This window comes from Daucus carota, chromosome 9, assembly GCF_001625215.2.
Source record: "Daucus carota subsp. sativus chromosome 9, DH1 v3.0, whole genome shotgun sequence".
In the NCBI taxonomy this organism is placed as follows: Eukaryota; Viridiplantae; Streptophyta; class Magnoliopsida; order Apiales; family Apiaceae; genus Daucus; species Daucus carota.
Genome location: NC_030389.2, coordinates 43,297,158 through 43,310,820, shown reverse-complemented (window position 1 = coordinate 43,310,820; position 13,663 = coordinate 43,297,158). Strand labels below are relative to the sequence as shown.

The 13,663-nt window shown below is 32.7% G+C and overlaps 1 protein-coding gene across 2 annotated transcripts; it reads right to left on the bottom strand.

Annotated features, from left to right (window-relative positions):
- Nucleotides 1-6,423: 6,423 nt before the first annotated feature.
- Nucleotides 6,424-13,416, bottom strand: LOC108201848 (hypothetical protein). 2 transcript variants are annotated; one of them, XR_010287591.1, is made up of 12 exons: nucleotides 12,982-13,416; nucleotides 11,291-12,202; nucleotides 11,003-11,188; nucleotides 9,552-9,764; nucleotides 9,126-9,401; nucleotides 8,879-8,974; nucleotides 8,262-8,787; nucleotides 7,738-7,880; nucleotides 7,367-7,514; nucleotides 7,234-7,282; nucleotides 6,805-6,995; nucleotides 6,424-6,704 (listed from the first exon to the last, which is right to left on the bottom strand). XR_010287591.1 is itself a non-coding variant. In XM_064084495.1 (7 exons), exons 1-7 carry the CDS (start codon nucleotides 13,280-13,282, stop codon nucleotides 8,342-8,344), a joined length of 2,430 nt encoding a protein of 809 aa, XP_063940565.1. In that variant the 5' UTR covers nucleotides 13,283-13,416; the 3' UTR covers nucleotides 7,929-8,341. The 2 variants fall into 2 exon arrangements, 1 of the variants encoding a protein (XP_063940565.1); XM_064084495.1 differs by lacking the exons at nucleotides 6,424-6,704; nucleotides 6,805-6,995; nucleotides 7,234-7,282; nucleotides 7,367-7,514; nucleotides 7,738-7,880 and having other exon boundaries at nucleotides 7,929-8,787.
- Nucleotides 13,417-13,663: the final 247 nt, after the last annotated feature.

The window sequence follows — 13,663 nt, the reverse complement described above, 5'->3', positions numbered from 1 at the left end:
TTATGAAGGTACTCGAAGTGGTTTTGCAGTAAAAATGTTCATAAATACACGAGACAATTACAGTTGACATCACTAATTACACAAGCGAGCATTTTGCACCTGGATAAAATACTCAGTTGATCAGATTCTGGTCCAACTTTTCTAATAAAATATCTGAATTTTCGAATTTTTTTAAACGAATATCAGACTGATAATTCGGAAATTTGCTTTTCAAATTTATGCTTCGCCTCTAATTTTTGATAATTTAGGAATTAATAATAATATCATTTACTCAATAATTTGAAAAACAAGTAGTCATTATTGCCTCTCAAATAAAATCAACCTTTCATCCTCCAATGTTTGTATTATTATAATTAAAACGAATATTTTTGTCTAATCTTAATATTCATTGATGAAAGATTTTGAATGTTATCGTTTGATCCTACCGATTATAATTTATGATAATAAAAATATTTTTTTCTTATACAAAATACATAATACTCCACATCTTTAAAATTTTATGAATAAAATATCTTCTAAAAAATTATAATATTAAAATCGTTAGATGCTTACAAGTTGAGTATGATTCACAAAACAGTTTAGATTTAGTCCCAACTTCATGTATTCCTTATAAGTTTTTGTTTTGGGCCACCGGGTAAGACCTTTTATAGTCCAAAACCTTATGTGCGTATATATAATCTCTCGTAAACATTACATCCGCCGCACAGTTTCTCTTGTATGTGATAAGTTTCTCTTGTATGTGATAACACAATACACACACACACATACATACATATGTATTCAAGATATGTTACTTGTTATTCATTCTATCATTTGTGAATTCAGGTGTCGACTTTGAGACTCTACTTCAATTGTGAATGAAAGAATATTATTATAAGATCACCCTCGTGAGATGGTTTGTCATTCATGTAAGTATTTTATACTTGTTGGTCCGATATAGTATTTTATATCAATTAATGAAAAGGCGTTCACAATCTTATCAAAATATTTCAATAAATATGTTACAGATTTGTGATGTATGTTAAGATATATCATCTATAATTATGTTAAAATATTTGATTTCAAATCGATATCGATATTTTTTGATTCATTTCTTATGTTTTTTCGGTAGATTTATTTTTAGATCTTATTATTGGGTTGCTGATTAACATCTCATTTGGCAGATTTTTCACACAGAAGTATAGAACTTTGCAATACTTGCATTATTTTTGGATCTATTTGTAAAATAATGAAGAAGATGCTCCAGTTTCAACATTATCTCATATAGTTTACCAGGGTAAGTGAAGGTTGAATATTTACATACTTCTTTTTATAGTTTATTTATCATATATATAGTAATCTAGTCGGTGATAATTTTTTAAGTAATTGATCTAGAAATTTTGGTAGCATAATTTTTATTTTTATTTCAAAATTTTTGAAATTAAATTTTTATGAGTTGTTTGTTTTTAAAAAAAATAGTATTTTATAAATTAAAACTATATTAAAATATAATTAATATTATAGCAAATTTATTTTTACATGATTAAATCTTTTAAAACATAAATATTATAATAACACATTTTAAACTTTATAGCTTTCTATATTATACTATAGTATTCAAATAAGTCTGAATTAGAGATATTTATAGGCGGTAACTCAATGTCGACTAATCTTAAATTATTAAAATTTTATGTCACTTTTGTTTGCTTCTAACAATTATTTATTTGTTGGTAAATTTATGCAATCAATATGTAGTTTTTAAAACTACCAAAATTATATACATTATTGGGGCCGCTTACTGGAACTATTATATGTGGTCTTTGTATCTGACCAGACATGCTTGACTACCGGTGTGAGTGCGAGATCATGAAAATCTCCAAAAGATGTTGGAAAGTCCAGTGCAAGGACATGAAGGATGGAGACCGATGTGACATATTGAAGGTACGGAAAACAACCGTTTTAAATGATCAAGTTGTTCTATATTGAATTGTGCACTTTGGTTTCTTGGATGGTCACAACTTTTTCAACTCCAGTCACAAGTTAAGTATATTGTTTACGTTGAACATTGTCCTTTATGCATCATAGGTAAAAATCTGCACTCATTGACGCTCAACCCGGCCCTAGGCATATATGTGATTTTCATGTATTTCTTTGTTGTGCAAACAATGTCAGTTTTAACATTTATCTCAGCAATAAATTGGTTTGGAAATTACATATAATGTATTGTTGAATGAATAATTTTTTTTAACACTATATGATGTGTAGCAACATGTTCCACCACCAAGACTTGCACGTCCTGATAAGCTGAGCATGAGACACTGTGACCAGCTTACCATCCGTTCATGTCAGAAGATCCTCCTACTACTTATGAGGTTGGAGCAGCCATTGATGCATGGCGGAATAATGACTGGTGGCAAGATTTTGCTTTTACGACAGAGGCCCTCTTTAACAGTGACAATTACCATCTTTTCTTACTGGTACGCTATTTCGGCAAATTTGGATGCATTTTTCTTTATTATATATAGTATTCTTGTCATGTCAAAATATTTTTTAATTTAATGATTTTATTAGATTTAGGGGAACTCTGACTATGCACCTGACTATTGGTGTAAGTGCAAGATCATGGAAATCTCCGAAAAACGTTGGAAAGTCCACTACAAGGACACGAAAGATGGAGACGGATCTGGCATATTGGAGATGCACCTTTTGTGGTGTCCTTGCATCTATACAATCATGTTATACAAATACGTCCTTGACTAGTAATATTGTTGGATATAAACAAAAACCTGCGTCGTGTTATAATTATTAGACATGTACGTTACGTTGAGATGCTAGAGAGTTATAGTGTATGTCCATTTATTGGAATAACATATATTCTCTAAAAGAATTTATATTGAAATAGCTAAGTTAGTCGATGGATTTATATATCTTTGATTTAGTGGATATTTGTCTAGAAAATGACAGTAAGAAAAACGGAACTAATATTGTTACTTTCACATGAGCATATTTTTTATTTATTTTTATATTGTTAGAATATGTAATTTTTGTAGTGAAGCAGTAATGAGGTAAATTTAATTAAACAATAAATAAATTAATTGATTTTTTATGCACCGACTTGTTTGTAAAAACAAATTCAATTAAGGTTTCTAAAATCAAATTATATTAGGTAATGAGTAAAGTAATTGTGCTCTCCTTTTACAAAGAATTTTTTTAAAAAGAATTGTATCATAAAACCAAAGATTTGACATACCAAAATCATATAATCTTCTATGTATTATATATGTTTATAATCATGATAAAATATAATGGTCATTTTTATAATAAAATGCTCCTTTTTTATTTTTTTTCTCAAATATTTAATTTTTTAATATATTTGTAAGAATACTAATTTTGTAATTTTTTGCGATTTTTTCGGTTTGCAACTGTATGCAACAAATTCAGCGAATACAATCGAATAAACTCTCATTTGTTCGAAAAATTGCTTTGGTTGCACTTGTTGCAAATCGTATCATAAAAATTGCACGAGTTTCTTATAGTTGCGGACAATTTTTTCACAAATATTTTTAAAAAAATAACGAAACTATAAAAAAAAATTAAGAAAATATAGCGTTCTTATGAATTCCTAAATAAGATTAATTGAGGAATTGATTAACACAATATTTTTGATAAAATATTTTTTATATTAACTAATTCATTATCTTATTCTTAACGATTAAATAATTCCTCTCCCACTTTAACAAAGCTTCTTATACAACAAAATTTCCCCATTAACTTATGTATCCAACAAAATTACACCGAAAACACAAAAAGAACTAATTGCACTCATAGTCATGTACAAACTAATTGCACTCATGCTTACAAACTTTACAAAACCCAAGAAACAGGAATGTTAACTATACCGACAAAATCATCCTTAGAGTACTTCTCTTCATCCAAAACAGAAATAACAAAATCATAATACAAACCAAAAAAACAAAACCATGTTCGAACCCAAACAAACTAGGTGTATATATAAACAAATCAAACCAAAACAAGAAACTAATTGCAAAAACACAAAACGAAATCAACAAAATAACAAGAGAACCAGAGCAAGAGAGCAACAAAAGTGAAGAGTAAGAACACGAACAAAAGAATTACCTGAAGAGGAAACTAGGGTTTTTTGAATAACCTGCAAGAGGTTAAAAAAATTAGGGCTTCGACTTTGAGAACTGAAGAGAGCAGCTTGGGGCTTCGACTTTGAGATTAGGCTTGAGAGCTTCTGCACTTAAATTGATTAGGGTTGAACAGCTTCGATTGATTAGCTAGGGTTGGAGCAACTTCGACTCGGAGAAACGAGAGAAACACGGGGAGAGTGAAATGAAGGAGTGTTTTAATTTGTTTAAATTTCCATTCCTTTTGTTTTTCCAAGCCAAGAAGGATTTAAATTCGCCATTTTCTCGGCGATCGGAGCATGTGGACAAAAAATATGCCCGGAGGGTGAAAAATCGGATCAATTAGGTTTCAGTTATCCGTGTTGACGCTACATCAAGTTGATCGGAGATGCGAGATGATCATTCATATGGGTCCATCTGATGAGGCAAGATCCGTACTAACAGGTGTGATCTTTCTAAAACATAAAATTATATGACTATGATTATGTGATTATTCTTACAGTATATTTTCTTGTGGTGCGGTTCATAATTTATTTTTTCATGATTAGATATAATTGTGTGTCCCGTATCCTATCTTGATTTTAGTTTTTCGCTAGTGTGCATGATGATTGTTTGCAGTTCTTGAACGGTGGCGGTGGAGGTGGTGTCTCGATGACTTAATTAGTGCGCGTAGATTATTCTGTTTGACTAATTTTATTGCATGATTTTGTTTTTAATTCTGTAATTTTGGATATTGTTTGTTTTTAATAGTAGTAATTGTAGACCTTAATTTTAGTTACCTTTTGAATGGCAAGTTGACTACCTTTAAATTTGCTTTTCTTTGAAACTTACGTTTTTCTACATGCTTTATTTTGAAATTTTGTGTATAATTAGAAAATTAATTGATAGAATGCTTATTGCTGATTTTGTACCTGAATTCCATAATTCATGAGTGCCATTTATGATGGCTTATTGTGCCTTAATGAGGTATTATTGCGCCATTAAGGGTTGATTTGTTGATTGGTGTATACCAAATTTATATGGTGTTGATAATGATAATTAACTATAATCGTGATACATTTATTCGTCAAGATTTTGTCTTATACTCCCTCCGTCCCTTTTTACTTGTCCCTTTTGAAAAAATAACGCATCTTAAGAAAATGTTAGGTGGATATCTTGTTTTCATATATATCTCTAATAAATGTAATGAATTAGATAGAGTTGTGTATATATATATGCTAGTCAAACATTGGAAATTGTTACATTTTGAAAAAACATACAAAAAGTTACTTTGAAAAGAGAAGTGGACAAGTAATTTGGGACAAATTTTTTTTTCAAAAAGGACATGTAAAAAGGGACGGAGGGAGTATTTGAGTAGATATATCTTAGCCATATTTTAACTTCCAATTATATTTTCCTAATTTTATTTTAATATTTATTGATCTAATAGTCAATTTTTTCCGCTGGGAGTTAAATTTTATTATTTATTATTTTATTATGTATCTAACCAAAGAGATCTCACTATCTCTTTGGTGTAGATTTTTTAATGTTTTGTTTCACATCAGTTTTATTTTTACTTTCCTTATTCTTTAAAGAATTATATGATATTCATATTTTTTTATGAGTTTGTTGACTTTTTTTCTCTTTTGTTTTGGATAGTTTTATTATTCTATTTTCAGTATGAACTTACTATGTTTCTTTTATTTGTATTGTATTTTTCAAGATACGCGAATGGAAAAAGAATGATAGCGGGACCTCTTATGGGTGTTTTCTTATCGAACATTAAAGCTTTATTGTCTAAGTGTCCCCGGTCATCTCTGCATGTCCGAGGGTTAGATGGTAAACTTTCTTGAACGAAAGAGCGGCTATTGTATTCTGATACAATTTATCATACGAGAAAGTATCTTGTGACAAAAAAAAATATTGAATAAGATGGTGTTTATTTTGTCTGAATTTGGGTGGGGTTAAAAAAATTGGGGGAATGAAAATTTGACTAAGGGGAAATACACGGGAAACATATGAGAGGGGTACAAAACAGGAGTTGCCACGTCCTTTTTGTTTTTAATTCAAAGAAGTTAGACATGAGTTATTATATTAACTGATGTCAAAAATAACATAGACATCGATTATTTTTTTAGCCGCTGTTAATGCGATATATTTTTTTAACCGCTGTTAATACGATATTTTACATTGTGGCCATCACCATGTTTGTTCAGAGGTCTGCACCCTAGTCTGGATCCGAAAAATTTACAATTTGGTAACGAATATATGTGTTTCTTTAATATATTAATAATAAAACTCAGAAAAAAATCACGTGTAGCACAACTGCAAATGACGATCACATCACCATATATTTTATGATCTATAATTCTATATGATAAGCAATATACTGGGTGTGGGATAAAAGTTCTACCACAAGTATATTCATGCAAGACAAAGTAAACTCTGCATTCCCAGAAGATTTCTGCATATCAGCCTCTTGAAGGATTTCTTTGACATGTTCTTTGTTAAAGAGTATATATGAACATTTCATCGAGAGAGCACGTAATACTCATAGAGTCCATGCTTCTCCCCAAGGATCTTTAGTACATCATCCTGCAGAAAATTTTGTTTAGGAATCACTGGAAAGGGCATTTATGCACCAACTATCATCTCTAATGATATTGAATGATCTATTTCTGATTTATATCCGTACCCGAGAACAACAAGCTTGTAGACATATAGTACTTGATCATGTAGAGTTGTAATATTTTTCCAAACATCAGCATCTTTTAATTCATCACGTATTAAAATGTTCTCCTCTGTTTTTCCTGGATCTATAAAACTACGAGACATAATGCGGAAGCAAGTCATAGCCTTTTTCTGGAACTCTGGAACATCATTCTCCTGCAAATGATTGAGAATAGATAGTTCAAACTAATAGTTCTCCCTTCTCATTTTTTCTTCTAGTAGCTTTCTTTATGCTTTTTTTTTTTTTTTTTTTTTTTTTTTTATCATCACCTGGTAAATCAGTAAATCACTCACTAAACACCATGCAGAAACATGTAATATATGCCCTTATTTTTCACTCTATCAATTTTAGAAGAAAATTTCTCTCATCTCTTTTTCTGTTCAGTTGGCATACCTGATGCATCTGCCTTGAGGAAAGATACCTCAGCATCTCTTGCTGTAACCTGCAAACCAAGTAGGAAGAGCATTCAATAAAATTAATGCGAATATAAATGAACAAGGATATGGAGAGTTGCATAACAGCTTACCTTTGCTTTGCAACAGTATTTTTTCAAGAGCCTTTATTTCAATCTGTCAAATCTTGGAAAAACTCTAACCCATTTTCTAACCTTATCTTTGACAGAAAACTCATTGGGAAAAAGGGATGAGCATAGGATAGGTTCGACAGCATCTGACCTGTAGAGTATATATAATTTTCAATCATGTTGTTCCCGGGACCTCAATAGTGTCTCATTATACCTCCTATCCTCAATATAATTATACAAGATTAAAAAGGAACATTCATATGGTTTAAGACATCAAATTAGAAAAGTTCTCCAAGAGCTTCATGCTAGTAAAGTGTACTTATTTTCCTACATATGTTTATATATATGTCTGTACGCAAGATAATGTAACTTGCCTGAAATCTTTGTCATAGAAACACCTTAAAATCTTTGCAGGAATCCAATCATACTCATCATCACTTTCTCTGTTAGAGCACTCTAAGCAACTTTTGCTGTATATCTCTGCTAGCCTCTCCATGGTATATTTTTTCACAAGAAGCTGAAAGACATGAAGTTTACAGAATACATTTAACAATCGCAAACTGGCTGAAACTGAAAACACAGCACTAAAAAAGTGGAGAAAGAAGTATACAGATTTATAATTACACTAAATGCACACACTTTTTTGGTTTATAATTTTTAAGAAATTATAAATTTCCAAAATAACCGCATCATTTGACAGAGAAACAAGATTTTCAGGTTGACTACGTAGTTATTCCCAGTGCCCTTCAGTACAGTGTGATAACTTGCACATCGACTATGTACTAAAAAAATAACAAATCTCAGAAGATAATAGTTATGCTACAAGTCTGCAACATCTATTGGAGTTATGCTACACGCCAAACTATTGCTGTGGTCTGTAATATTAGTGATGTCATACTGCTGTAGAAAAGGCAGCAAGCAGATCATATAAATATCTCTGGGAGGGTAAAAAATGGGTGCCATCTGCTTTCAAGGAGCTTAAAGATTAGCAGTCTGGCTAACCAACATATTAATAGTTTTCTTCTTCCATAATCTTGACATTTTCATACAGTACTGCACATCCTCGTCACAAGTAATTAAAACCCAATGACCGCCATCATCTTCATACTTGATGCTGAAACTCTGTCTATCCAAGTGCAGCCTCTTAATCACATTGTCTTCTAACTCTGATATTCCTGATAGTTCAGGCAGTTCAAACCTTATAATGAGGTCGTTATACATCACCTTTACATCCATCGTATTCAAGACCCGGGTTGTATGGGAAATAACAGGTTGATCTTGCACATGAGGCATGTCTGTCGAATACCCATTGTTTAGTCTTTGCTTGTGCTTTGAAGAACGGTTGCTACCCATCTTTCTCTTGCCATATTGCCACCTTTTAATACCAACATCTCTGCACCTCCTTTTAAATTCAGATCGACTAACTACAATAGTGAACATATAAAACAAGTTACAGAGCTTTACTAATGCAACAACATTGATATTTTATAATGGAAATGTCACAATAAAAATTACCACCAAATATCTCTCTTGCTTCATCTAGTGATTTCCCAAAATGCTGGCTAAGACTCTCTTTGCTAATGGTAGGTGGCGCTTCTTGCAATTCATCAACTGCAAACCAACCAAACAGATATTTTGACCATAAAAGGAACACAGGCATGATATGAAATATCGAGCAAAACATATAGGTAAAAAGACCAACAATGAATGTCCTCGGGGATATTTTCGGGTGCATAACTTGACGTTTCGCCTGTGGCAATACCTTTATGTGAGTTAATGATTGGGGTACTCTTCTGCATCTCCAAAACTTGATCCTCTAGTTCATTGCCATCCTCACACGGTTGCAAAATGCAGGGAAGTTGAGAGGATGCATCTCCTTCATTTTCTAACACCACTTTTTTCATATTGACTTGTTGGGGTAACGATTTCATGGTTTGCAAACTGGAAGGCTGGGATGCAGTAATCATAGCATGTCCCACGTCTTCACAACTCGCAGCATACTCAAAGTCATCAGCAGCTGATTCTTCTATGGGTTCATCTACAGTAAATCAGCCAATGAAATAAAAATCCAGCTTCCAGTTTAGTCATATGCGAACAATGTAAAATATTTATGTGCAGTTGCGCACTTGTGTATTAAGTTCAATATGCACGTTTGTAGTTTATTCCAAAAATTAAGTGGCAGTGTTACCCCTTTCAACTGCCACAGCATGCTCTTTAACAATCTCTTCAGAAGTTCCTTTCAAAGCAGAATGATGAATCTTCATGACTCCGTCCCTGCCCGGAAGTTCGCTTCTGACAGCATTTCTCTCATCTTCTAAGAATTCTACAGAATTTATTGGTTGGGAAGTGAGGGACCGAGGTTCAATAGACTTGCTGGGCATATGTTGTTCCAATTCATCCACTGCAAAGCAGACGAATATATAGTTTTGCAGACAATTTACTAGATATAAAACAAAATGAACTTGGGAGATTTTGAGCAGAACAAATTGGTAGAAAGCTAGGAAGCAAGAACACCAGTGTGGGGGCAAAATATAAGGATACATCAATTCGACAAATATGATTCAGGTTTAAGAGGATAGGGTGAAAATGTTATATATGAAACTTCATTAACATCATTAAGAGTTTCCTTCCAGTCAAACCAAATAGTCAAAGATACATGTCAATATCTAAAACACAACGAATTAAACCTTCATCAGTTTTTTTTTAAAGAAGTAACCTTATCCAAACTGTTACTAAATTACTGAATATTAATATACTAAACTAACTATGCACAGGGATAGAGCTAAAGATTTGAACATGCTGGGGGTGAAGTAGCTAAAATAATCATGATATAAATTTTTTATGTATATACCCTTGAAAATTGTATAGGCCACCAATACAGATAGTTATACGACATTCATGTACTTGGAAATTTTGAGGGTATTGAATGTTAAGAGAACTGTTATCATATAGGTGATTTGTTTATCCAATGATTTGAATGTGATTCATGTTCAGATAGTAAATTAGATGTATGTGTAGTAATTCACGAAATGTTTAGTTGAATTTATTGATGATTTCTGGAATCTGGAGTCAGCGCTAATGTCTGTTGAATTTAGCTTGTGCATGGAATTTAAGGTGTTATAGATGTTTGGCATTGTGATAAAATTACCATGATGTTTTTCAACCAATCAGCCTTTACTGGGAAGTGGGAACTACCAATAAAACAAAACGCCAGCTTCCAATTTAATTTTAAAAACCTGCTTTCTCTCTTGCTGCTAATGAAGATGCACTTAAATGTTTTTGTTACATTGAATATTGCACTTCTTTATTTTTTTTAATAATTCTTATCTTAATATGTGTTTTTAATTTCTAAATATATAACTGAAATTTCATGTATTAATAAGTTTCTTATATTAAATAAATTAATTTAACTTGTAAGTTTAAATTTACCAAACACTAAGTAAATTTATCCAAACATTCAAATATCTTATAAGTAAAGATCTACCTATAATATATAATCCACTCGTCACTTTAAATAATAAGTAACTTTTTTGAACCTAATCTGAATGGCCGCATTATGTACACATATACTAGTAGTACATGTTTAGTACAGTAAAGCACTTGGTAGTTTATTCAGAGAAAAAAAAATGGTTATGTTACCTCCTTGATCAGCCAAAGTGTGTGTTCTCTCTCGTATAACCTCTTTTAAAATCACCTCTGAAGCAGAAAAATTTATCTCCATGGTGTTCCCCTTCTCATTAGATCTCTTGGGTTCGTGAGTGAGAGGCCGAGGTTCAGCACACTTAATAGGTAAATCTTCTTCAGTTCTGTCCAGATTTTTATGTACTGTGAAACAGAACAAGTAAATAGCTCAAAATGAATATTCACCATGCAAAGAACAGAATAACATAGAGAAATGTTAAGAAAAACAAAGACACAAAGACTAACAATGAGTGATGTCTTGTATATTGTTCGAAGTTCTTCTATACATTTCTCCTGCAGCGATTTCTTCATGTAAATCGATGTTTAAGGTGCTCTTCCTCGTGTCCAGAACTTGCTCATTTTTGTCAGTGACGTCTTTAAACAATGATTGCGCAATGAGTTGAAGTTGTTGGGATGTATTCTCTTGCTTTTCTGAAATCATTGTTTCTTTTTCAGCTTGTTCTTGGGGTAGCGAACCCATATTCCAGCTTCCAGCTTGGTGTGCTGGGAGTACTCCTGAAACACTCCCATACTGTCTGCTTGCTACAGCAATATCTCCTCGTACATCCCCTTTCAGCTTTTCCCATTTATCAGCAGAAGAGAAGTTTTCTAGTATCAGCATACTGCTATTATTTTCATATACACCGCTTATAGCTTCATTTTCACTGCAAGTACCATCTGTGTTGGTACCACTTATTATACTATCTATATCATCACGATTTTTAGCACCCTGCATCTCATCAGTTGGTATATGAAAATTAAATGGCACCTCCCAATTCCAGTTATTCCAAAACATATCCGAAACTCCATCAGGCATCAGGTCACTCCTTTCCCAATCCGGCTGCCAAACATCGAAACTGGAAGGGAGGTCATGATTAAAACTGATTCCTGATCTGTGCATACAGTCATATACACTGCTCATAGCTTCATTTTCACTGCAATCACCATCTGTCCTGGTACCACTTGCTATACTACCTAAATCATCACGATTTTCAGTACCCTGATTCTCATCAGTTCCACAAAGTGACTCCGGAGTATCCAATTGGAGAAACTGTTCCCATATGTTGTCTTGCATTACTTCTGCATTCCTCTCACCAATTTCTTTACCTAGTCCCAACTTCATATCATCTCTACAAGATGCCCCACATTCCGCAACACCTGTAACCATACAGATTTTAAGCAGTTGTTACTACTTAGTCCAAAGTACACAAATGAAAACTAAACCTGGGTGGACGATCTTCCGGTTAAATCTGTTAATTAACAGCATAAACATTCCTTATGTGTGCACATCTTTTGTGGGTTTTGTGACTTGTCATCACTCAACCGATGATTGAATTCATCATCTGATTTTCAGCAACCGTAAATTAAGGGGGTGTATTCAACAGGGATTTAATGAATTGTATCTGATTTTGATTTTGTACGGATTCTTGATGAAATTTCTCGGAGTTGATGAGAGTGTTTAGGATTTAAGCACAATGCTTCAAAATCTCATGAATTTTAGTGGGATTTCAAAAATCTTAAAATACACCGAACAATCCCACAAAATCCATCATTATATGAAGTCCAAAAGAATCCATCATTATTCGAATACCAAATGAATGTCATCAGATTTTAATGGATTTTGAACAATCCCAATTAAATATATCAGATTTTAAAGCATAATTTTAAAACCTGATTGAATACCAATAGAACAATTTAAAATCCCAATTGAATACCCAAGATCCTGTTACATATTTTAAAATCCGAGTTAATACCCTCGGATTCCATGAATGAAAAAAACCATTTAAAATCCAAATTGAATACATCCTAAATATATGGATCGTCAGGGTACTTGTAATTTGGGGTTCTAAGAGTCACATTAAATATTAAAAATTACAGCATAAAATACAAAAAATGTTTATTGATTGATTTTATAGAGGGAAATATATGTGCATTACCTTTGTCTCCTGATGTTGAACCACCGACAGGAGACACTAATTTAGCTCTCCATATTTTACTACAATCCGGAAAATTGAGCAGAGCATGATCACCTCGTATCCGAATTGCAGCACGGTCATAAGCCACGGCAGCTTCCTCTGCAGTGTTATAGGTGCCAAGCCAGAGACGACGACCAGAAGTTTCACGAATCTCGGCAGCCCATTTCCCCCAGGGCCTCTGTCTCACTCCCCTGTATTGCCCTCTTTGTGGAACTGAAGATTTTCCTCTACGAGCATTTGAGCTATTCATGATTCGCTTCATCAAGTAATTGCTTGATCAATAACTTATTTGTAAGAAAAAGATCAAAATTCAACTTCTTCGAGATGAAGCAAAAGGGTGGGTACCGAAAAGTGTACGAGTCCAGGGGAGAATACAATTTCAATAGATTCTTTATAGGAAAAAGTTAATCACAACACGGCCAATAGCATAGAGGGGGAAGCAAACCTCGATTCGGTTCAGTTTTTGGGTAAAACTGCAACCGAAACCGAAGGTCTTTGGTTTTAAAAATTAAAAATCGCAATCGCAACTGAATCGGCGGTTTCGGTTTCGATTTAAAACTTTGGTTTGGTTTTAATCGGTGTTGTTTTGGTTTTAGAACCGCAAAAAATTAAATTAAGAAACATATTTCCAATTTAATGAATA

What these genes read in the sequence shown, in the direction of transcription:
- LOC108201848 (XM_064084495.1), bottom strand. Translation starts at nt 13,282, where the DNA reads ATGAAGCGAATCATGAATAGCTCAAATGCTCGTAGAGGAAAATCTTCA. An exon ending in AATCATTAACTCACATAAAG is followed by an intron (nt 8,975 to 9,125) that starts GTATTGCCACAG and finishes GTTGGTTTGCAG; the next exon opens with TTGATGAATTGCAAGAAGCG. An exon ending in AGCAAGAGAGATATTTGGTG is followed by an intron (nt 8,788 to 8,878) that starts GTAATTTTTATT and finishes TCACTATTGTAG; the next exon opens with TTAGTCGATCTGAATTTAAA.